Source organism: Haplochromis burtoni, unplaced genomic scaffold (assembly GCF_018398535.1).
Source record: "Haplochromis burtoni strain Fernald_Lab_line unplaced genomic scaffold, NCSU_Asbu1 Contig_295, whole genome shotgun sequence".
NCBI classification, from domain to species: domain Eukaryota; kingdom Metazoa; phylum Chordata; class Actinopteri; order Cichliformes; family Cichlidae; genus Haplochromis; species Haplochromis burtoni.
The window spans coordinates 224,008-248,994 of record NW_024582656.1 but is presented as its reverse complement, the minus strand read 5'-3'; the positions used below and the strand labels follow the sequence as shown (position 1 = coordinate 248,994).

Genomic DNA, 24,987 nt, shown 5'->3' with positions numbered 1-24,987 from the left:
ATGGAGCCGATGGACAACTTTAAATTGTATTCATTAATGTCAGCCGTTAACAGAGCAGGAATGAATTTTTGTCCCACATTTATTCCGGTATTTCTATACCCAGTTCCTCCTTCCGGGTGTCTCTTATCCTCGTAGTCTGCACCTCAACACTTTCATCAAACAAATGTACAACTGTAGAGATCCGATGTTTGGAGTAAGGACGGCTCAGGAGCACATTAAAGAAGTTGTGTTCATTCGGAATATCTCGATAATTCTTGATATTGGCTTGCACAAAATGCCTAATTTGTAGGTAACGGTAAAAATGTGAATGCGTTAAAATGAAATTTTGCCTAAGCTGATAAAATGATGCAAATTTTCCAAATATATAAAGATCTTTGAATTTGATTAAGCCCTTCTCCCTCCAAACATGGTGGATTTATCACCCAGGGGAGGCAAAAGAGCATATCGGTGACTGCACAGAGGAGTTTGACAATTCAAGGACACCTCTAATTGGTTTAAAATACGCACAGATTGTTTTGGAACAAACCCTAGTTTCTTAAAAACCTCAGCTTTCCCCACTCTGGAGAAAAGCAGGGCCTCTAAAGAGGAGTCCCTTACTACGTCAGCCTCCATTATAACCCAAAGGTGGGTGTTAGAATTACTAAGATCTGGGGATGTCTGGTGCCAGAAGGTCAACACTCGTAGATTTGTCTATTCTAGGATTCTTGTTGTTCCACATGTAAGACGTGATAATCGAGTCCAATTCCTTAAAGAAAGAGGAAGTGAGATAAAGAGGAAGATTCTGGCAAAGATACAAAAATCTAGGAAGAGAGACCATTTTATGGAATTTATACGACCAATCGTGGATAAGGGAAGAATTTTCCATGACTCCATATTATGCTTTAATGTGGATAAAAATAATTTGGGATCATTAGGGACAGTCAATCCAAGATATGTGAAATTGTCATTAGCAGGTTTTAGATGAAGGCATATCCTGAAATTTTGCCAAATGAGGTGATCAAATGAAGATAAATCTTCTGCTCGTGATTTATCGACGACTGTTCACATTTTGGAGATCAAGTAACGATGGAGGTGATTTCAACTCATAGAGGACATTGAACATTAGGCCTGAGCAACACCAGGAACATACCAGGAAAGAAATGAGCAGTCGCCTCATTTCTTCACCTCGACAAGTTCACGTGTGTAGTTCACTTACGCCACAAGGGGGCGACATTCATTCATACCTACAATCATAAAGCATGGATTTATTGACTGTTTTATTGAATCTTAGCCCGTGTTACATTCAAAGCAGGTTTCACATTTAACAGTTTACATACATTCGCTCACATACAGCGACTGACAACTGTGCACATTCATTTAACACAAATATATTCTTCTAGTAGCCTAAATCTTTGCAATGCATATAGATGATTTATCCGAGTATTCACACATAAAAACATCAGTCCTTCAACATGCATCGGATTCACTAACACTAGATCCAATTTTGCCTGAGTTACAGAGAAATTCTGTAGCGTGCAAAAAATCCACACGGAAATCACGTCACTGAGAAAAATAACCAAAAACTAAAATACAACTTAGAACAAACAATTAAAACATCGTCTCAAGAACCGGAACAGGAAATGTTAAATAGAAAAAAGTGAGCTTTTTCTTGATATGAGGCAAGATTTTATAAAAACTGAACAGTTTCACACAAAAAAGAAATCCTCGTCCTGGTTAAGTCGACCTGCCTTGTAAATTCAAAAGAGATCTTATTAAATAAAAAATGTAAAAGATTAAAACGAGTGCGTGTAAGCAGGATGATTTGTTCAATCCATTCTTAAAGACATCGTTAATGTCAACTAATAAAACACACCCGCTGCCTTTATCACCGTTTTCAAAGCCCTGAGTTAAAACAGAAAAGTAGTTCCACAACCGACATTTAAAATCAAAGAATATTAACAGACACAAAACTCCTAAAAACATCAGGAAATAAAAGGACCCTGAAACTCAAGCATCAACAGAAACAATTCAAATGTTTTCTTAAACTTCATATCAAGCAGCAGATGCATTAAAGGTTCCCGTGCACCTCAAGAGACAACCTCAGAGAACGTGTCTGTACCAAACTCTGCAGTTTCTGTGGTAGCTGCTTGCTTCTGTCGGCACAGGGGGGACGTGTTTGTATAGCAGCCATTTATAAACTGCACTGAGACTCAAAGCTTTACACTTTACACCACCTTAAAGAAAAGCAGGTACCTCTTTGTCTTGTTCAGCATGCAAACCTTTGCCAAAATGAGTGTATTTAATATTAAAGTAAATAAGAAGAGCTAGCTTCACAGCATTAGCCTAAGTCCACCGGCTCTGAGACCTCAGACTTCAGACTTATTCCATTTCCTCTATAATTATTACAGAACTGTAGCTCATGGGGCTGAAAGGTGCTTTACGCCTGCAGTCTTTCAATTCGCCAGCAGGGGGTGAAAACGAGTCCAATCACGTAGACGTCTGAATCATCTGAAAACAAGCTCTGTTCCGTTGATATGTGAGCTCAGCCAACTCTTTCCTGCTGAGTTTACGGTCTTATTGAATAAAACACGATGTTCACTTTGGAAATAAAGGTCCCATCATTATGCTTTAGCTTGGAGCCATCTTGGGTTAAGGTGCTACTGTGAGGTATCCCCCTGTGTCTCAGTCACATCTGCGACACGCTCGCGACGTTTGGTTTTAGGCTGCGGTAAAAACACGACTCAAATACTGAGGTAAACATTAAAAATCTCAAACTGCTTTCCAAGGATTCTTACACTCTCCTACTTTCACGATGTCTTTGGCGATAACTGTCCGGCTAAACCAGCTGCAAGTTGCAAGTTAAGGCGTCTTCAGTTACTCCACCACCTTCAGCTCAGGCTCGAGCTCCGCCCGGCTGCTCAGAGAGCAGATCTCCACAGGCCTGTTTATGCTGGCGCCCTCCTCCGGAGTGACCAGTGGATCCTTCCCGAGACTAACTTTCCTTTTTTGCCACATGTAGAGCGATCCGAGAATCATGATGCAGATGCACAAGGCCAGCATGAGTGAAACACCTACGAGCTCACCGTAGTAACTCTTCTCCTTCGGAGTCACGTCGTCGAGCTTCACCCCGTGCAGGGTGTGAGAACTACTGCTCTGAAGGTTCCTGTTTGTTCCGCGATGTTCTTTGGAGGTCACCTTGCCCGTAGGACTGGTTGTAAATCCATTCTTTCTGTCATCGGTGGTGTATTCATTGGCGTGTATGAGCCGTGTCGGAGACATTGTTGGATCGTCGGTAACAATGCTCTCGTAGGTCTCGTCCGGCCCTGCAGTTTCATGGGTTCTTGGGGTCAAGTTAGAGCGCATCAGCTGTACGTCATAGCTTTCAACTACTTGTTTGTACCCGGCTTCCTCTGCCTCACAGCGGTAGACCCCTGAAGTGTCGTTAGTGACGACGAAGCTGAGACTGCCGTCATCTGATTGGATGAAGAGCTTCTCTGACTGAGGGAAGGCCCAGGTCAGAGTGGCCAAGTTGGAAGGTGTCAGACACGAAAGCCTCACCACTTCATTCATGTGAGCACGGACCACTGCAGGCAGCAATGTTACAGCATCAAGGTTAAAACTCTGAGCTTGTTTCCAGAATACGTTCAACAGAATTTCTCAGTCTCCGTATCTGCCAACAGATTTGTACATCACCTGTCATCTTCTCGGCCTCGGTTTGCCCCTGACATTTGTCGTCCACATTACTGTCTTCCAGGTTCTGAACCCTGAAAAGGAAAACAACATTGTGTGTGAACCTTTAGCTTCTCACGAGAACAAAAAATCCTCGAACATTTTTTACATCTTCATGTTTTGCAGATTGTCCGTTGGTTGTAGAGCTGTTGGCCCTTTGCTTCCACATTCATCCTTTCACAGGACATGCTCCACCTGCAGCTTTAAGCATGGTCGAAGCTCCAGCTCACCCATTCATCACCTAATTTAATAAAGCCCTCTTTCTCAGGTGGTTGCAGCTTTGTTAAATTAGAGAATGTATTGCTTTTGTGCAGTTTCTTTAAATGTGTACAATGACAATAAAGGGCTATTCTATTTTACTCTAGTCCTAAAATAAACACAGGTGATAGTTTTCGAGCTGCAGCTACGTGTACATTTTGATGGTCTACGTGTCAGAAACACCAGAGAGTATCTGCTATATGTGGCATCACTCTCAGCGCTGCAAAGACAACTCCGATGAATGAATAGCGACAATTACAGTTATTACAACAACGGTTGGCAGAGTCCTGCAGCTGAATTGTTGCTGAAATAATTTTAACTAAAATCAGGGTTTCAGAAATGTTAGCCGGCGATGGTTTCATCTAAAGCATCGAATCATTTCAAGACTCATTTCTTAAAGTGTAGTAGATAAAAAGACAAATATCGATCGGGAATCTTAAAGAAAGCTGATGGTTTATTTTGTATGTGCAGGTCACATCTGTTCTGGACCATCTCAGAGTGAGTTTTACTTACATGTCCTCATGACCGCCATGCACACGGGCACAGGCCCTGCTAGCGCGGCTCCATCCACACAGAGGATCTCTGGCCAGGAGACACTGACTGCAGGTTGTGTAGGTCGAGCAGTTGGCCACGGGTACGGCAGTCACGCCTTCAGAGGTCCCCACATAGAGGACTCCCTGCAGGAGCAGAGACACAGTCAGCCGGACGAATGTTTGACAGATCTCTCAGGTTTCAGAGCGCAGGTGTTCAAATCTGTGAGACGCAGTCGTCCTGTACACATCTCTACCTGCACCCGCGTGAAGGCTCGTGCTGAGTCAAAAACATTTGAATGTGAACAGGATGCTTTGTTTGCTGATCAGTCAATGAATTGTGCAGTTTACCTTGGAGGTGGAGAGGACCACGCTTTGGACCGTCTGAGGCTGGGCGAAGAGCTGAATCTCCTCAATGACCCAAGGACCCTGATCAAGCAAAACCACTTTGTGGAGAAATCCAGACTCTTGGACAGTAGAGAGAAGCGATAAGTCGTTTTAAGTCATGCAAGAACCACAACAACCCTTCAAAGCTCGTTACTACAAGCAGGAGGTGACCGTTTACATCACTGAACTATCATTTTGATCACATGTCCATGCACTGACTGCTTGGGCTCGTCTATGTTCACAGTCTCACCTGTGATGAGGAAGAGGAGGGTATGCTGTTCATCGTTGGCTGCGCGCGCTCTCATCACAGCCACGCGACTGTACTGCTGCTCCGATGAGACGACGAGCGGACCTTTGCTGACAGGCGTCACAGGGTTTGTGGTCAGGAAACTCTTCTTCACTTCCCCCAAAACAGCGTCAGTAGAATTGCCAAGTCCACACTGTCAGGAGAACATAGAGGGCCAAACAGTAAGATCTGGAAACAGCTCGTTTTATGACAAACGGCATTAAATCATTTTTGTTTTTATGGCATTTTCTGCTGCATCTTATTCTCCTCGAGCGGGTTAATGAAGAAACGTTTTTAGTAAAGTGCAGATGGAACCTTGAAAGGTGCTTACAGTATGTCTGACATAAATTAGCAAATCTATCTTTGATTTTACGATTGCTTTGAGGATTCAGGAAGTCTAGAAAGAAATGAACCCCCCCACCGTTCCCAGGTAGCTGTGCGTTTCCTGTTGCGTACTCCACTGGTGGGTCCCCGTTACGAAGGTCCTGTAGCTCCCCTTGAACACGTCTTTGATGTCCTCAAGTTTGAAGACACAAACTGCAGACTCTGGACCTCTGGACCTGAAATAAACCAGATTGCAGCGGTTACCTCGACGTCCTTAAGACAGATTTGAGACGTCCTGACTTGAACAGGTATTTTTAGAAACAGAGCTAACGTGCTAAAGTTGTGGGTTTGTTTTATTTGAGTCAACAATGATTGGCCTAAAACCAGGACATACACGAGATCCTGCTGAATTTGATGGTTCTGTTGCTTTCGCTGCCATGGTTACCAAATATCCCATACATTAAAGGAAAATGTGCCCAAAGACGCAGTTCAAGAAAGAATCTCATGTCAGCCCAGCGATGATCCAGTGAAGACTCCTCTGATCTTCCACTGTTTATTTTAACGTGACTGTCTCTTAAAAACTTGGTTTATTGAAATTGTCTCACGCATGAACATAAAGACGGCACAAATTTGCTCTTGTACAGTAAATCTCTCAGCTGTGAAGGGGGTCTCTGGGGTATCGGGCCCCCTGGGCAGGCAGGAAGGGACCATTTTTCTTTTTCTGCTACTAGTTTGTGTTTGTCGACCATGGAGCCATGCCACCCTGGCTCATGTGGTTTTCATCGCTCAGTCCCAAATAAGTAATTGGCAGAACCACAGCATGGAAAACGCTTTGTAAGAGCAGCCACCAATCACTCATCTGAACATCCAAGCTGGGAAATTCGGGGGTTGATCCTCAGCTGTTTATTTGGCAGTAACTAGATGTAAACATGGCTTTAATAAAAAATGTGACAGTTAAAACATTTAAGACCAGAACAATCCAAACATCATCCCTCTTATTTCCTGGTTACCTACCACTGAGTCGTGAAGACTCCGTAGAACAGAGTGTCAGCAGTGTCGCCGCCCTCTGGTGGCGGGAGGGTGAACACATCCTGGAGAATATTGAAGGGAAGCTGTTTCTCAAACTGACAGAGCAGAGTGGCTTTGGTAAAGGACGTCCATTTCTTCTGCAGAGTCCTCACTCCACCAACATCATCCTGTAAAACCAGCACAGAACAATCCTTCATGTAATATTAATGGTAATAAGCACATTCACATTATGCGCTCTCGCTGTTTGCTGTCACCTTGCAGACTTGAGCCACCCGAGCGGTTTTCAGATCCTCTACGTAACTGAACTCTTTCCCAACTTCACTAAAGAAGAAGTAGAGTTTCCCCTCTGCTGGGTCCAGTGATGAGCTGACAAATGTAGGCTCTGAAATACAGAAGCGCAGGAAGTGAGTACAGAACAGAGTCTGTGCCATGTGGTCTGAATACAGGGGAAAGTGATCTGGAGCGTACAAAGTACTCAGCTGACAGACCGGTGGGTGGAGAAAGAGTCAACACATAATATGATGTGTTTATGTGCAGCAGACATAACTTTTTAAAACGACAAAGACACTGCGACGTCTAAGACAAAGAGGAAATGAGCAGCTGGAGACAGAACGCAGGGAATTCTGCAGACCTCACAGCTGTGGTTTGGTTGAAAGTATTTGAGCTGACACAAACATGTCTGATCCATGTTTACGAGGTTTTTGTGGTTTTTCCATGTCAGTGTTTTAAAGAACAGTAGTTATGACCAACATCTAAGTGTTGGCAGAGTCACCGCCTCGATGTGTAAGACGCTGATTCACATCGAGGCTACTGCAGCAGGTTATGGGAAGCTTTTTCTGCTTCTTCATTAATAAAAATGTAGTTTAAATGTCAGGAACACGTCTCTTGAGTTACTTCACAACAACCGCATCACAGGAATATCCGAGCTTTAGTAGGCGGGCCTAATAATTGAGGATTTTGCTTGTGGATGCTCAGGAGGAGCAGCAGCGCCAACAAAGACGCAGAGTAGCTTTGAACCGGACAGAACCTTTGCTGTTTCGGACCCCATAGACCCAACCTCCAAGGGCCAAGAAGAGTTTGTCCATTTGTACAAAACCTGGCACTGAATGTGCAACGATTTATACTTGCCACTAAGGCTTTGGCCTCCCTGCCCTACCATGCCCATGCAGGATGCTGCAGCATAAACACTGTGCCCTGGCTGGTCAGCAGGATGTGTAGAAGAGTGACGTCCTTCATCCTGGTCTTTAGTGGCACCAAATGTTATATGTGGAACCTGTTTAAACAGGAACAATGAAGAGACACCTAGGCTCCGGTAACTGGACAGGTGCTTTGGTTTGTGCGTCGAGTGGACAGTTTTACTGAGATGCTGACGAAGACTCAGATATGAGAAGACGAGACCTGAACACCAGTGTGGATGACTCCAGTCCCATCTTTGCACAGTTCTGAGTCCAGGATAGATTATAAAGCTACTTTTTTTAACATATTAAAGATCGGACACCCCAATCATTACACTGCATATGTCAACTGCACTCCAACCTGAGGCTGGAAACCAAGGCCTGAGTTTCACCTGCTCAAAAACTAAAGTAATCCCACACACGTGGCTTTTTTAAATAATTCTCTTTCACCACCTTGAGTTCGGGGGTGTCACAGGACTCCTACGCGTGCTCCTATATTAGTGGTGGTTTCAGCGGTGAGACATATCACATTATCACAGATATGCATTTAGGTGTGTGAGACAGATGTCAGTAATTATTTTTACCATTTGTGGCCAACAGCCCACATTCGATGACGCTGATGCAGATCCATGAGTGTGATATGGACTAAAGCGTGATGCAGTTACAGCCACACGTGGGGACATCTACCAAACATCAGGGTAACAGCAGAAGCTTACACATAACACTACACTTAGATTAGTCCTTCTTTAAATATATGAGTTTTCTGTTTTCCTTGGTTGATGAGCTAAGAGGTGAAAAGGGGGCGGAGCAAGCCTATATGTAGACCTGCAAAGTGGGTCATACCACAACTCTGGGTCATCGGGGGAAATGGAATTTGTTACGCTAGTTTCAGTCCGGTTCTTGTGTGTTTGTGATGCCATAGTTTAGGGTTTTTCATTTGCCTGAAATTGCAGTGAAATTCAGGTGTAAAGCAGAAAAGTCCAGTTTGTTCTTTTAGTTTCTGCACCCATTAGTTTCTTTGTGACAAAGCTTTTTACAGCTTAATTTATCCTGATCATGTTCGCTCACCTTCCAGTAGGTGGATCGACGTCTCCAGGCTGACGTCTGGACGGCCGTCTTTGCTGAAGTATCGCAAAATCTGTGGTTTGATTCCTCTGAAGTCGGTTTTTGTGGCTGTGAACAGCTCGCCGTCTGCACATAAATAAACATGAGAGCTCCGGTGTTTGTTTTAAAGCACATATTAACGTGAGAACATACAACAAATGCTGCTCTGCTTTATAACAACAGTACACATTATGTACTGTGTATTATTCATGTGTGCCAACTCGCACATCAGTGTTAATATTCCTCGCATTAGCGATCGTAGTAACCAGTGTGTCGTGAAAACAGCCGTGCATCTGATACATTTTTTAAATATATTTTTGGCTTTTTTATTAGATTGATGCAGTGCATGCAGGACATAACACAGTACGCGCTGCTGTGCACAGGGAAGAAAATGACAGGCACGCTCCGTGTCAGAGAGTAAACCCTGCTGCTGTTTGGTTTGTGGGTCACAGCCAGTGACACCATGCCACCCACAGATGCTGTGCTTCATATGAAATTCTCTCATGCAACTGTGGTTTGTGCAAAAGGTGAAACAAAACTTTTTTTTATTGCAGCTGACATCCAGCGTGAATCAGATAGTTTTCCACTTGTTTTTGAAAGCATTGCATCCTACACATTAAAGGTCACAAAGTTAAGGCTACAGATTTCTCCACTGAAACTTATATTGCAACAAAAACACAAGAAAATATGGAAATTACGTGAGAAATAACGTTTCATTTATAATGTGATTAAAGCTAAACCTTTGGCTCATACTGAATACTCCATTACTGCATTTTTATTTAAAAAAAGAACCAAAGTAAAACTGTGACTGAAACTTAATAAAAGCTAAACATTCGCTCTCAGTTACTCTGAAACTAAACTGAAATTTGTAAAAAAAAAAAAAAAAAACTCTGGAAAGAACTGAAACTAAACTTCTGCAAAACAAAAGGAAGATAAAAAAACAAAAACTAGTGATTCAAATTTTGCAGCACTCCTCATCCCCAAAATATCAACTCTGCAAAGATTCTTGCTGAGTTACGTGCAAACAGCTTGAGGTTTGACCACTTTATCGCTGAATGCGAGCCCAGCGGAAAGTTGCAACTCAGCACACTGACCTGCGATGACGACGGCGCTCCTCTCGAAGGGGCTGAACGGACAGCGACCTTTAGCGCTGACTTTTTTGACAATGGAGAAGCTTTGGGTGTCCTGATGAAGACAAACAAAAGCTGAACATCCAACTGTGTCTGAGCTGTTAGGAAGCATTTATATAGGACATAAGATTTTTCTCATCTGGTGACTAGACTTGGTTGAAGCTGACAGCATGTATGAACTTACGATGTACGCTTCTTGGGGGCTGTAAGCGTAGCTGCCACAGGTGTAGAGATGGGTGGAGTTTAGAGGTTGCAACACGTGGATAAAGTTTGGACATTCATTCTGCAAAACAACAGAAACTGAATCAAATCTCTACATTTTTCCGTTACGTCCTCTCCCACACGTACTCCTGTTGACTCCTCCGCAGCTTTAAACAGTACGAAGCTCTTCTGGTTAAAATATCTCAAAGTTTTATCTTTGGTGGGTGTTCTTGCTTTTTTATATCCAGCTACATTAGGGCCAGGTAGAAAAGGGAGGGACCAACGTGGAGTGAAGTGATGTGGTCCAGGAATCGGGGTTTCAATTCTCTGCAGCGTTAAATACGTTTGGATTGTTCCTTACTGGTGAAAATTCACCATACAGTGAAAAGAAAAAGTATTCGTATTCATACACAATCCCTGCTGTGTCTGGATTTTATATTTACCATTAAATCCTTTCCTTTCCCCGTGCAATCCGATGTCTCTTTATCAGACGGTCTCCACTGCACCTGAACAAAACACAGACGAACTGTTGGGCATCACGGGAGCTCAGCAGTAAAAGTAATAATATTTCAGTAAAATTCAAACAGTTTCTTCTGAGCACCTTCTTGTTCAGTCTGATGACATCACTCTGGTTAACGTCCAGTGACAGGATGGCGTTTTGTGCGCCAACGTAAAGAGTGGAGCTGTCGCTGCTCAGCAGCAGAGCGGTGGTGTTGTGGAGGTCACCGTGGCCAAAGTGGAGCACAGGTCTCTCCGTGGAGTCTGGACACAAACACACAGAAACCACAGCAGCTGTTACCGTCTGAGGAAACTCCAGGTTGCACAGGAGCTGGACTCAAGACGACACTCGGGGCTGGATGCACAGCAGATTCAAAGAGAAATCTAACCTGAGGATCTCAGCAAACACTTGGAGGAAGCTAATATTAAGCAAACATAAGGGCCTTGCTCTACAAGCTCCCACACAGGGTGATTCAGGCGCAGCGTGTCTGAGCCCTGTGTGGGAAAACGCTCTGTAACCTTTAAGGACGCCGCAGAAGGGTCATTATACGGGGCGGGTCAATTTAAAGAGATACGTTTAGATAGTGTTAGTCAGAAGTGCAAACAGAGCAAAGAAAGCAAGTTTATCAAACATGAAAACATCGAAACAAAGTTCCTGCGATTTCTTTTGAAGTTTTACAGCTTCGCTCTGCGCTGTGGTTTCTGCTGAGCTTATCTTCAGACAGGGATAAATAAAGACGGAGACTACAACAGGAGGTGAGAGGACGCAGCTCGGTGAGCACCCGCAACATGTCGTGCGCTTCACTCAGCAGCTGACCGGCACAGAGACAGCAGCACTGCCTGTTTGTGAGAGGATGTGGTTCAGAGCTGCAGAGAAACTCTCCACATATGAACGATAAGATTTAAAAATAAGAAACATCTCAGCAGCAGATTTCTCAATAGACTTGTTTACAGAGTCTCAGTCGCACTGCTGCCATCTCTGCAATATTTCTGCTCACGTGACATTTTATTGATTTACTCCTTTAAGCTTGAGTAAAGACGGCCCCTTCTTACTGACGCGACTCACTTCTACTGCTTTCTGCTCGTTAGAGTCTTGAATGTTACATCTGAACGCTTTTAAGAACTTAACAGGAAGCTGGCTCAGTACTTCCTGCGCTTCCTGGCTATTATTTATGAATGCAGATATATTTGTGCGAAGGCTACGTCCACACGTAAACGCCAAAAACGAAGGAAAACGCTGCCAGGAACATACCAAGCAACAGGTGGCGATATATTCCTAACCTGTAGAAATGATGGCCAATCAGAAACAGTAAAACAAGTAAACAAAGATGGCACATAGAAGCAGCACTGAGTCGTTTAAACGCTGCAGAGAGTAACAGTAACAGTATTGTAGAAATTCATTTCACCGAAACAATAACGTGGCGCACAGCGTGACGTCAAAAAAGGCGCACACCTTTGACGCTGCGTTTTCTGCATTTTCCTTGTCCACAACAGTTTTTTTAAATCTCCATCCTGGCAGGGGTTTTTAAAAATCTGTTTTCAGGGACCGAAAACGCCGTTTACGTGTGGACGAAAGCTGCGAACGCATCAGAAAAATCAGCTTTTTCAAAAATACGCGTGTAGGCGTGGACGTAGCCGAGGACAATAAAACGTAAAGTCACCATCAGCTAACGGGACCCTCGTTTGGGTCGCAGACTTTTAGCCTAACAGGGTGATGTTTGGATTTCCAAAGGCACGAAGAACTTTAATACTGTTTGCTTAAAGAAAACGTTAACACACCTAAACAATGCTTTCTCTGTTTAATGAATAAAAACTGTCATGAAGGCTTTTTGCTCAACAACTGCAAAAAAAGAGGCCGGTTGGTGACGTACTTTTAGCTTGCATGCAACCAAAGCATGACTCACACTCGCAATGTAACGAGCAACCAGAAATCTTACCAGATATTTCAATCTTTTCACAGAGATTAGTTTGATACCAACAACTCAAATAAAATAACTGAACAGCAAACTGCCAGGAACCACTGAAGGTCATAAAACCTGAAAATTATCTGAAAGCTGGAGGATTTGAGAATCTGTGACATACAAAATAAGGAAATGTTTCTGTCAGCAGTGAACCTGAAGCAGTGACCACGTTAACTTTGTACTGAAACAGCCGGAGGCTTGTTCACCTCAAACGTGCCTGATCGATGACGTCACCTTCACAGGATATTCACTAAAACATCAACGCAAAACCACAGATGTGTGTCCATTCTGTGTTTCAAGAGAAATATAAAGAAATGAGGGGCAGCTCAAAGACTTTTGCACAGTACTGGGGTGAAAATGTGAGCGCTGATGAATTCCTGCAACCTTTCACAGGTTTTTAAGGACTCTGCACCCACTGAATCGGGGCGATCGTGGCTCAAGAGTTGGGAGTTCGCCTTGTAATTGGAAGGTTGCCAGTTCGAGCCCCGGCTTGGACAGTCTCAGTCGTTGTGTCCTTGGGCAAGACACTTCACCTGTTGCCTACTGGTGGTGGTCAGAGGGCCCGGTGGCGCCAGTGTCCGGCAGCCTCGCCTCTGTCAGTGCGCCCCAGGGTGGCTGTGGCTACAATGTAGCTGCCATCACCAGTGTGTGAATGGGTGGATGACTGGATATGTAAAGCGCTTTGGGGTCCTTAGGGACTAGTAAAAGCGCTATATAAATACAGGCCATTTACCATTTACCATTTTTAATAGTTCAGCACGTGTGCTTTTTTAATTGTTTTTGTTTGTTTTTTGTTGTTAGAATCTGAATGCTTGAAAGTAATAAGAAGCATCAGAAAAAAGAAAAAGTGTCCGATTTTATTCTGACCGAAGAGGGACGGTCTGAAACTGCTCAGTGGAGCCACTTCAGGACCAAAAGGATGCTCATCATCTGAACACCAACAGATCAAACTGACAGAAAAGCGTCTCCTAATCACAAACACCAGACTCCGATCAGCAGAAGTCCTGTCAGAGGACGTTTGTCTGGTCTCAGAGGACGAGGAGCGCCGGTGATCAGCTTTCCAAGAAGCGCCGCTCAGGGCAGCTCAGACATGTCGCAATTCACAGCGAAGGACAGAAAAGTGAAGCGAATCCTTGCTGAGGATCAGTGACGGCAACAAAACGCCTCTCACTGTTTTCTGCTTTTGTTCGCTGTTCCCTTCAGAGCTTCTTCCGTTGTGTTTTCCCTCGACTTCTCTCTTCTTTAACTAAATCTGCTTTTTGTTTGAAGCCTCACTCTAGCTCATAACCCGGTGAAAATATAAACCCTCTCATTATGACACATGCCACAGAGCGGTTGATTATGGTTTTTAATATATATATATGTTTCCCCATGACAGCGACCGCGAGAACATGCAGTCATCTCAGCCTCAGCTGACCTCATTTTGTTGTGATAGAAGAACTGAATAAACCAGATCCGAGTTCTGAGTTGATCCGATTGTTGGAGCAGTCGCAGAGAGGCCTGGCAGGATCAGTTCAAACAACTTGATCACCTGGAGGAGGGTGGGCAACTCCAGGCGTCAGGTTTTAGGTGTTTCAGCTGATTTAAACGGCTGAAGGAGCTCCTCAACATGTCCTGAAGTTCTCCAGAGGCCTGGTAATGAACTAATCATGAGATTCAGGTGTGCTGACCCAGGGTGATCTCAAACCTGCAGCATGTTGTAACTTGGAGACTGTTGACAGGTGACTTCATTAAATTTAGTAAAGTGGTTTACCGAGTTTCACAGTTTGAAACATTAATGCTTGGCAGTGAAATCTTCCTTAAATCTTGCCAAACTGTGTCTTATACGCAGTTCTGGTTTCATCACAACTTACTTCTGCTTTCCAATCTCACCGCAGGCATGAATGAACGTCTGTTACCATAGTTACGCTGACTCAGACTGGTTTTTATGGGTTTTTATGTGTCACTAAATGCCCGCATGAATAACGATCTGATGGCCACAAAAGTCCCGAAAACACTAACACGAACGGCTTGACGTGAGGTGTGCTGCAGTTTTAGGAGCCAGCGTGCGCTGACAGATTTATGATGTCATAGTGTCCCACGCCGTCCTCTCCAGCATTCACAGCAGAGCGTTTAAACACACCTCATCTAATCAAAGACATTAAAGAGCCGCTGAAGGAGTCCTGAGTGGAAAACTAGAGAATTCTGCAGCAGTTCTGCAAAGAGCCAATCAGCAGCCTGACCGGGAAACTCACGAGCCAATGGCGTGGCTGCAGCGATGCACCAGCACACGGTCACAGGTGTGTGTTGGCAGAGAGAGTAAAGATGTTTAATGTGCTCATCCACTGATTGCTGTGCCGTCGTCCTCGTTGATCTGCTCTCCTCTGATTCGGTCTTGGTGCTGAGTCCGGCGCTTGGTTTCTGCTCTTCGTTTTTCTCCCATGTTTGTGTTTGACCTTTATAACAAATTTGTTGCACATTCAAAAGTTTCTTAAAGTGCAGCATTGCTCCAAGGTTTTGAATATGGATTCAGGAGCTTAACAGATGTACAAAAGTTTTCTCACCAACCTTTTCTCAGCGTGCTTTAATTAGCTGTTTGTTGTTGTTGTTTCAAGCTCTGGGGGGAGATGTGAGAGACTTTCATCACGTCGTCACTGTGGCTGCGTGAGGCTGTGTGAAACACGGCGCTAGCCACCATAACCAGAACCATAACCATGTGAAAATGCTGTCAAAGTCGCAGGCTTTTGAAACTGGCCGAGCGTGAGACAGAAGAGACTGATACAGGCCGGACGAGCCAGCCATCGGTGAACTGCAGCCAGTCTGGAGAGGCTGGAAGATGATCTAGCAAATGAGAAAGTCACCGTACCTTGCTGCTGCGCACCAAGCAACACTGTAAAGGAAGAACTTCTGGACAGACTCCAGGGTTGTACTTGGGCACATCAACAACGAGGCCCGTGCTTTGCACACATTTGTATCAAATACGATTTGCAAAATAAATCTCAGCACATCAGCAGTGGTGTTTGCACTGCAGCAGGCTTCTCCAGCTGTAGAGGTAACCCCCGAAGAAGTTAAAAGTTAAAAGGGTTCAAGCACTAAGAAGACTGAAAATGCATCTCTCCTTTCATTCCAAAGGACCACCACATAACAAGGATGATGACAGCTCACTATCATGAGCAGGTTAAACACCAAGGAAAGGGTCTAACCATCAACGAGATCAAATGGATGTTGGAAACAGAACTGTTGCATCAGTGTGTTAAATGCAGGAAACACAGAAGGTCAGGAGGAGCAGCCAGAGGCAGACCAGCAGGTGGATCAAGCTCCACCTTTTACTTCTTGTGCTTTGGAGTCTTTTGGACCATTTTGCAGAAAGCGAGGGTGTAATGAGAGATGAGGACGTTCGTTTACGAGGCAACGTCTGCTGTGAACAGTTGCCAACTCACTGTGGGATGTTTCTAGAAGGGATCTGAATGTTTGGTGACAGTCATCGAGCAGGCAGGAACAAGTGGAGATCAACGATTTGACTCGTGGACCAGAAAATGAGAAAGGAGGGAGGACGATGTGACAGGAAGTGTATTGTTGCTCTCAGAGGCTGTTTCAGACAACGACTACATCCTTTACTGAATAAAGGCTTCATGCGCAGATTATTCTGTTTCCATTTTGTAAAAAGCCTCAGGCTTTAAGGTCATTCTGAGTTTAGAAATCATCAGTGTTACATTTCTCTTTTTTGTGTAAATGACCTTTAAATGGTCGGACATCTTTGAGATATATTTTCACATATATTTGTTTTAAAAAGTTTCTGCTTTTATTTTAAAGCAGGAAAAAGGAGAAGCAGAAAGAAACGCATGTTACCTGTTAACAAGAAGCTGGCAGTGGCACGAGCTTCATCCATCCTTTAATAAGTGATAGCAAACTGTTGTTTAACAGAGTTTATGTGGAGCTGTAAACTAGCGAGATGATATAGTGACGCTTTCACCTGCTTGTGACTGTTTAAGCGAATGTTGGAGCTCTTTGTTCCACACAGGTGTTAATTGGCCGCTCTGGGATATAATAAATTTACCAATAAATCGATTAACCAAAGCTAGTGGTTTACTTGATGCCATTGCTCAACTCGATAAAGGCCCAACTTCTTTTCTGAAATGGAGAAGTGACTGTTGCACCGAGCTCTGAGTGCAGGCCTCCTGCTGAAGGTGCCGGGGGTCGTTTTGCACCCACACTGCTGTTACTGAGACTCGGAAGCTGTCGACGCTTCTCTCCGCAAACTTGTCTCCAACTTCTGGAGCCTGACAGGATGCTGTCACGTCTGTCATCCTGCCTGTCAGCAGCAGTGTTAACTTACGTGACTGGTTCCAGTGAGCCGGAGCTGGCGGAGGTGCGAGTCTGTCCTCCAGCAGCTGTGTTTTTACACTGAAGGCGACAGAGGTTTGCATCATTTACATATGAATCAGAAGCAAAGAATGGAGAATGATGAAGTTCGCTCGGATTACGGGTTTGGGTGGGAAAATCTGGAAGTGCGGAGGTTCCCGCGAGAGTTGATGATGAATCCCAGCTGCTTCGATCCCACTGCTGTAAACACGTTTCCAGCGTGCGAAGCCAAACGATTGCACAAACTCTCCTGGAAAACTCGCGGCCACAGCTGCAGCCTACAGAAAGCGATAGCTCTGAAAGTCCGTCCAGCTGACACAACATCTGGCACGACTCCTCTGTGCGTCCACGCCCCCGCACAGCACAGCATTGACCCGGCTGCATGTGACTGCACAACAGAAAACACTGTGTGGACCGAGTTGGTGTCAGAAACGTGAAATACATCAGTTTGCACGCAGCGTGGGTGAAGCGCGGCGCCGGTGTAAGACAAGGAAGGATTATTCCGCAGTGCGCGCTGGTGCGTTAATGTTTGCAACATGCAGCTATGTGTGAAATCTTTCCTGTTAGATCATTTTCCTGTTTTCAGAGACAAACTCGTCATATTCACGAGTCTCAGCTGAACATGTGACCGAACTCTGTTTCACAAGCTCGGAATGAGGACAGCTCCCCGGGGAAGTGAACGCATCACAGCAGATATTACAAAGATAAGACCTTAGATGGTTCGTGCAAAGCGCCATCAGGCCGAACAGACGCATCTCTGCCGTGCAGGCAGAAAATCAGCTGACTTTGAAGCAACAAAAAAAGCTTTTACATTGTTTTTCCAAGACAAACAGATGTGAAAACATCACCTCTCACATCACAGTATCATTATTAACCCCGCACTGAGAAAATCTGCTTTTGGGAGCAAAACTAAAAAACATCCAAAGATTTCATAAACTTTTTTCCCTTTAAAGAAAAAACAGAACAATAAAAAAGAGGGACGGAGACTCTGCGAGACTCAAGCACAAAATTAAAACAAAGCGTTGGACTTACTGAGAGCGAAGGAGATCCGCGGAGGAGAGAGGGAACCCTCGGAGCTCAACAGGAGGTGGAGGAGGAGGAGGACGGCTGGGAGAGCCATGATGGATGAGCTGGTGAAGGTGATGGAGCAGAGCTTTGTTAAACGTGCAGCTCGTCTGTCGCCTCTGCCGAGCTCTGAGCCAATGCGGCTCTGATCACTGAGCAACACGACCACAGCTTCCTCCTCGCAGCGGTCGGAGGTCAGAGGGAGGAGGGTGGAAGCTTCTCTGCACAGCCTCAGTGCTGGGCTGAGCTGACTCGTGTCACGCTGTGCAGATAACTTATTTTCACTAAAGACGCTAAAATGAGAGTCTCGTTTGTTCCTCTGAAAGCTGATCAGGGGACTTTGGTTTTCTCTTTGCTTCTCCTGTTCCTCTGCGGTGCTTCACCTTATTTCACATCCGCCCTCATCAACCCACTGCTTTTCCGTTTCACCCCATGGCACGCATGTACAGGAAGAAAAAGCATTGACCTACAAACCAGCGCGTGGAGACGAGCGCTGAAGACCACTTCAACTCGTTTCTGCTCCAACGCGAAGAAGCCACCGAGCACGAGTGATGGCCTTTAAAATGCAACTTACAACACTCACACGCCAATTTGTTAGTTGCACCTGGTTTGAGTCCTTCCACCTTCAGACCTGCATTAATTCTTCATGGCAGAGATTCATCTAAACGCTGGAAACATCAGCAGAGCACCACGCAGCTGCTGCAGTGCTCTGCTGGGCAGGCGTCTGTTTGAGGTGCTGGAAGCGCTCATCAGAAGATGTGCACACTGTGTGGTCTTCTGCTGCTATGGCCCATCATGCTGTGCATTCAGAGATGCTCTTCTGCAGACCCGAGCTGTAACTTTGTTCCCATCAGCTCATTTTCTCCCAGAGAACCGCTGCTCACTGGATCTTTCTGTGGAAACTCTACAAATGTTTACGAGGGCAAATCCCAGCAGATCAGCAGAGTCTGACTCCAGCTAACACGCCACACTCACCTGCTGCTCAGTTTGAACTTTATCATTTCCACATGGATGGAGTGGCTTCCATTAGATGTTTTCTTTCACGAGCAGTGGAACAGGTGTACCTAACAAAGTGGCGGGTGACTGTGAAGTCATGCGTGAAGCTTTGCGTTCACCATCTGATGTTGAAAACAGAGCCCTTCACGAGCTGAATCTGAGACTCGAGCGTGTGCTGGGAGGTAACACAGGAAGGAAATTCCTGCTTCCGAGCTCGTTTGTGTTGGACGGCAGTGATGCGGCTCGGGGAGGGAAGTCTCCGGTGGGACCCGAGCCCGCTGTAAGTGCTCTTTGCTTGGTTTTCCTGCGGCAGAGGCGAGAGAGAGACTTTCACAGTCTGCTGGACTCTTTAATGGACGTGAAGATCGATGTGAGGATGCTTTCAGTCAGACCGGGAGATGTTGTCTTGCTCCGAGGAACCGAGGAGTTCTATTAGAGTGGATGTGGTAGGAGAGGAGGCGGTGATGGACGGAGGTGGATGTGGGGGTTTACAAAGTTACAGGTCGCCGTGGAGACAAACATGGGAAATGGCCTGTATTTGTACAGCACTGTACTCGTCCCTAAGGACCCCAAAGCGCTTTACACAACCTGTCATCCACACATTCACACACTGGTGATGGCAGCTACATTGTAGCCACAGCCACCCTGGGGCGCACTGACAGAGGCGAGGCTGCCGGACACTGGCGCCACCGGGCCCTCTGACCACCACCAGTAGGCAACGGGTGAAGCGTCTTGCCCAAGGAGCCGGGGCTCGAACCGGCAACCTTCAGATTACAAGACGAACTCCCAACTCTTGAGCCACGATCGCCCCAACATGTGCAATACAAACAAATCTTAGGCTGTTTCCCCCATAATCTCTTTAACCCCTCATAATTACAGCAGCTCACGGCATCTGCAACATGATCAGTGTCATGGAGTGATTCCACACTCTGTAAATACTCTTAATATCAGCCAGTTTTCAGTCTGCAGCCAACATCTAATCTAACATCTGCAGGAAGTCTTCTGATGTCCGAGCATTACAGCTGTTTTTATTTATTTATTTGAGAGAGATTGAATCTGACTTTTTCGTCGTTTTCACATCCTCCATGAGACAGTTTATTTACAGTGGAGTTCATAATTCTGCAGAAAGTCGCTTTTGTTCCCCACGTTATTCAGATTCACTTCTACAAAGAAGCCAGACAAACAGGCGCTGCTGTGAAATTCAGGGGAGACAGAAAAATCCCTCTGGAAACAAGAAAAAGTACAGACGAAGAAACAAACGAGCCAGAAACTGAGAAAGGAGAAGCTCGTCAGTGCCTGGACTTCACCTTCCTGCCTTTGAATGTGAGCTTGTTCTTTTTCTTGTTTTTATTCCCACACTTTTAAAGAAAGTGATCTGGATCAGCAGACCTCAGAGGTTTCATGATGTTTGGCTTCATAAACATTAACGAGGCTTCAGCGACCTGCAGGGCGGAGATTTATTTAAGGCTTAAAGTTTGCATTGCAAAGGGCGTGGCCTCTCTGAGTGACTCTGTAGCACATCTGTAACCGGAAGGTCGCCGGTTCGATCCCCGGGCTCTCTGTCCTGGTCGTTGTGTCCTTGGGCAAGACACTTCACCTTCTGCCTACTGGTGATGGCCAGAGGGGCCTGGCTTCTGTCAGTCTGCCCCAGGGCAGCTGTGGCTACAGCTGTAGCTGCCTCCACCAGTGTGTGGATGTGAGAGTGAATGAATAGTGGCATTGTAAAGCGCTCTATAAATGCAATCCATTATTATTATTCTGTGTCGACAGTCCGTGGTTCCTGCGGTCGTGCAGGAGGCTTAGAGATGATCTGACCTCAGCGACACTTCCTGAGTTCAGGGTCTCAGGTCAAACTGAGAAAAGCAAAGTGCATTTTGTAGCTTCTGCTCGTTCTAGTGAAGCAGGAGGAATAACCAGGTTTTTCAGTCACTTGGTGCAGACAGAGTCACTCAAACCCGACGACAGCCCGAGGCTTCAGACTCGAGGTTTTACCCTCCATGCTTCTTGCGTTGGTTTTTCATAATAAATGAAAAAAAAAGTGCACATCCGCTCTTACTCTAGAAGCAAGGCCAGGCTGTTTCAAATATATATATATATTTTTATTGATATGTTTATTTTACTGCAGGTTTATGTGAATCTGCTCTGAATACAGCAGCTGTCTGTTCTATTGAACACCACCTAGAAACATTTATTCACAGTGGGGACAAAATAACTGAAGTTGAGGCGTCAGACTTTCTTTTATTCACATCACTGCAGTTTAATCTAATAGCAGGCACACAGGCTGGACAGGAATCAACCCCCAGCCCTCTCGGGGTGACTGGGGACCGCTCGGTCCACCTCCAGGATCCAAGGACAGAAACTACAAAAAGGCAACAGTCACGTTTTCTCAGATGTCTTTAAATTGAAGCACGTCACACAGCTGCAAGCGAGAAGGCGACGAGGCGATGGTTAAACTGCAAACTGCTCCTTTAGCAGCTCACATCAACCTTCCTCTGAATCTTCATCGCTTTAGTCTCCCAGCGTTTCTTTGGTGTCACGTTACAAACGATCGGCGCACATTCCTGCTGTCTCTGCTCTCAAGGCGGGTTCAGAAAATAAAAAAAAAAAAACACGAGCCAGCAAAATTAAACACAGTCAGCAGGTGTAGAAACACGCGGGCGAAGGCGAGAGAGGTGTGGCGAACATTTAAGAAAAGAACAAAAACCTCAGATTTTCACAATAAAGTCAAAGTACACACGTACATAAAAAGCACTAAAATAAAACCTGCAAAGACCGACGCCATCAGAGCAGCGTTTGTACAGTAGAAACCTTAAAAAAACAAAAGCTCACTGACATTACGTAACAGCATAAAGTCCTGATCCTTTATTGTGACATTTGCAAAATAAAGGCTGAAGCTCTGAGATCAAAGTGATGACGGCCAAAAGCCTCGTCTTACTTTATTCCTGTGAATACGTGAAAGTTAGGATGGAGACATTTTCAGAATAAAGTCAGCACAGTTAGCAGCGTTACAGCTTTATTCGCAGTCGCTCTTCCTGACAGCGGCGTTTCCTGCACAGTGACGCTGCATATGCGGCATCAGTGAGGCAGGAAGTCACGCATGGATCACAACGCACCAGACTGCTGCTCTGTGCCCACTCTGTGCCAGGAGGAGCCGTCATCAGCCGCCTCTCCTCTGACTGTGGCGGAGCTCAGCTGGTGATTGCACTTCCTGTACACCTGCTGCAGGGTGTGATTGGTCGCTCGTCCAGCTCACTGTGTATCCCAGGAGAGGGAGGAGCACAGAGTCATCGCCAGCTGCGGACGCAGAGACGGCGTCTGTAGGGAAACAGAGCTGGGCTCGGGTCAGCAGCAGTGCAGCTTTCAAAATAAGAGCGAGGATGTTGTCCAATAGCGACTCGAGCCTGTGTGTGGGAATCTTCATAAAAATATTCCGAGCAAAAAATCTGTTTTCTCTGTAACAGAAAATAAAACGTAGCAAATCTGTGACTCATCTCCTGCTGCCCACTCGAACATTCATCCAAGTCTTTGTTGATCAGAAGATCCTGGAGCAGGCAGGAAGTCTGTCCGGGCGCATACGCGTTTATTTAAAAAAAACAAAGTTTCACTAAAAACAACGTCTTAAAAAAAACAAACAACCGAAACGTCTGCAGATGGGCCGCGGACCACAGTTTGGAAACCACTAATCATAGGTCGGTGCGAGGGTCTTTAAGCAAGGCACTGAATGAACGTGACGTCACCCAAACATCCACATTAACCGCTGCCGAGGTGCTGCTGAGCAAGGCACTGAACTCCAGAGATACAGCAGCGCTCATTAATACTCGTGAGGATGAAATCCGGTGACAGCGAGTCTCCATCATCTCCATCGTCTCCACCTTCAGCTGCTCTGTGATCAGTCAAAGGTCACCCGGGGGGTCAGAGCGGAGGAGAGGACTCCACCTTCAGAGGGACGGCGGGTCGCAGCGGAGGAAGAGGAGGCCGTCTGCACAGAGGAGAGAAGACGTTACTGCTCACGGCTCACTTTTACATTAAGGCTAACATCAGAGACGGCCTTCGGCGGAGCAAACAGCTCCTGCACACGTTTCAAATTCAGTTTCAACACGTTTACATCTTCAAACCGTTTCAGGCGCCTGTGACTCTGGTTTCTCAGGTTTTATTGTTTATGCTTGACGCTGTTCTAGTTTCATGTGCTGAGAGGTGTGATGCTGAATCAAATTTGCAGAGATTCCTGAGAGTTCAGCGCCTCCGCCCTGCTGCATACCCGCCACAGGAAGCCGCCACCCTCACTCGCACGTTTTCACGCCCTGGCATTTGTGCAACACTTTACAAAAAGAGCAGCTTCCTGTTAAAAAGTCACAACTGTACATGTTGAACGATTAGCTCCACTCTTCGTCTGTTGGACGAGCGGATTGGCTCAAACACAGCTGCAATTTCACTCATGATGCAAACATGTCCTCGTGTCTCTTCCTGTCAGATTACAGGAAACCTTGAGGAAGTACACTTACGTCATCGTCTTAGATCAGAAAGCTTTAAGAAAGAGACAAAAAGCTGTCGGGTGTACCTGTTGGGTCCGGCAGCAGCAGGTGCGACTGCCCCGTGTGGCGGCGGTTTACTGTTGGAGTTGTAGACGGGGTGTGGCGGAAGGTAGGGGTTGGACGGCATGGCTGGAGGGCGGGGCTTTTTTGGGACTAGAGGTTTGAGTGGAACAGAAACCTGCAGAAAGAAACAAATGAGTGTCACCTGTAACTGCTCGGCTGGCTCAAAGGAAATGTGACATCACGGAGAAGCTTGGAGGATTTTTTAAATCAAAACGGCTGATCGGTTTCCTCTTTACGAATGAATCAGCTGCAGCTTTGAAACTTACCAAGTCTGAAATGATAAAACAGGTGATTCTATCCAATCAGGAGCCTGCATGCCCAACGCTCACCTGCGTTCCTGAACGCCTCATTAATGTTGGGCATGATTCCAGCCAACCAATCACATCACACCCTCACAGCCAGACTGACCATCAGCTCTCAGTAATCACAGTGATTGATCCATCTCATCACCATTTCAGCTCCTAGCACTACTATATGCTCTCTATGTACTAGCAGCTAGCAGCATGCAGGTAGGGCGTACCTGTCCAGGTGTGATGGGGTCAGGGGGGAGAGGCTTGTTGGGCGGAGCTGGTCGACTCACCAGCTGCTGGAGGGTTAGCGAAGAAGAAGAGAGGAAGAAGAGTGAAGCTTCAGCAACAAAGACGAGGAAACGTGAGGAGGAAACAGAGCACAGCAGGTGGCGAGGACTCGAGGTCGTTGAGCTTTATTTTGAAATTCTCTGTTGACTGACGTGAAACCGAGAGGTCTGACTCACTAATGAGATGTTATTTCATATCAGACTGATAGCGCAGCATGCAGGCAGGAAAGACATGGGTCAGACAAACTAGGCTGTCAGGCAGATGTTTCACCTGCTGATTGGCACCAACAGTTTCCTGGAACTTCAGATTAACTTGACCACCTGCTGCATTAGGGGAGGTGTGAGGGGGTATTTCTATTTCTTATTTGTGTTTTTCGATTTAAATATTTTAGAGTTTTATGACTCGACTGGAGCGGCGGGACCTGAAAATGAAGCACCAGCAGCTGCAGTTCCTCTGACATCCAGCAGAGGCAGCAGTGAGTCAGTCCGGGGTGAATTCTGCTAATTTGTATTTAAGGATTAAAGTTTGCACTTTTAGGGGCGTGGCCTCTTTGACTGACAGGTATCTGCTAGCTTCACCTGAACTGGACCTCTGGACCGTGTTTGTGCTGCTGGCGCCTTTTTATTGACATCATCCAACCAATAACATGGCTGCTGTGAGGTCACTGTACTAACAGACCAAGAAGGCGGAGCTCCAGTTTTGCTGAGTCACGGGTTCTGTTTTAACTTCAGCGCTACATCAGCAGTGACAACACGTTCCAACAGACGACACACACACACACACACACACACACACACACACACACACACACACACACACAC

At 45.7% G+C, this 24,987-nt stretch overlaps 2 protein-coding genes across 3 annotated transcripts in view; both read right to left on the bottom strand.

Moving 5' to 3' along the window:
- Positions 1-1,239: 1,239 nt before the first annotated feature.
- Positions 1,240-18,375, bottom strand: LOC102296130 (semaphorin-4B). The gene is made up of 14 exons (XM_005941051.2): positions 17,965-18,375; positions 10,734-10,894; positions 10,576-10,638; positions 10,116-10,214; positions 9,896-9,986; positions 8,766-8,888; positions 6,777-6,904; positions 6,508-6,689; positions 5,591-5,729; positions 5,134-5,323; positions 4,848-4,963; positions 4,480-4,643; positions 3,673-3,743; positions 1,240-3,563 (listed from the first exon to the last, which is right to left on the bottom strand). The coding sequence occupies exons 1-14, from the start codon at positions 18,050-18,052 to the stop codon at positions 2,854-2,856; spliced, it is 2,325 nt and encodes a 774-aa protein (XP_005941113.1). The 5' UTR covers positions 18,053-18,375; the 3' UTR covers positions 1,240-2,853.
- A 2,850-nt stretch (positions 18,376-21,225) lies between these two features.
- Positions 21,226-24,987, bottom strand: part of adam15 (ADAM metallopeptidase domain 15) — a 26,953-nt gene continuing 23,191 nt past the window's right edge. For both annotated transcript variants that reach the window (XM_005941052.3, XM_005941053.3), the window contains 2 exons: positions 23,552-23,703; positions 21,226-22,972 (listed from right to left, as the gene is read on the bottom strand). In XM_005941052.3, the coding sequence (XP_005941114.1) occupies positions 22,906-22,972; positions 23,552-23,703 (219 nt within the window). In that variant the 3' untranslated portion in view covers positions 21,226-22,905. The remainder of the gene's footprint in view (positions 22,973-23,551; positions 23,704-24,987) is intronic.

Coding starts and splice junctions, on each gene's coding strand:
- LOC102296130 (XM_005941051.2), bottom strand. CDS start 18,052: ATGGCTCTCCCAGCCGTCCTCCTCCTCCTCCACCTCCTGTTGAGCTCC. Junction 6,905..8,765: donor GTCGATCCACCTACTGGAAG/GTGAGCGAACAT, acceptor TCTGTATTTCAG/AGCCTACATTTGTCAGCTCA. Junction 4,644..4,847: donor TGGTCCTCTCCACCTCCAAG/GTAAACTGCACA, acceptor CTGCTCCTGCAG/GGAGTCCTCTATGTGGGGAC.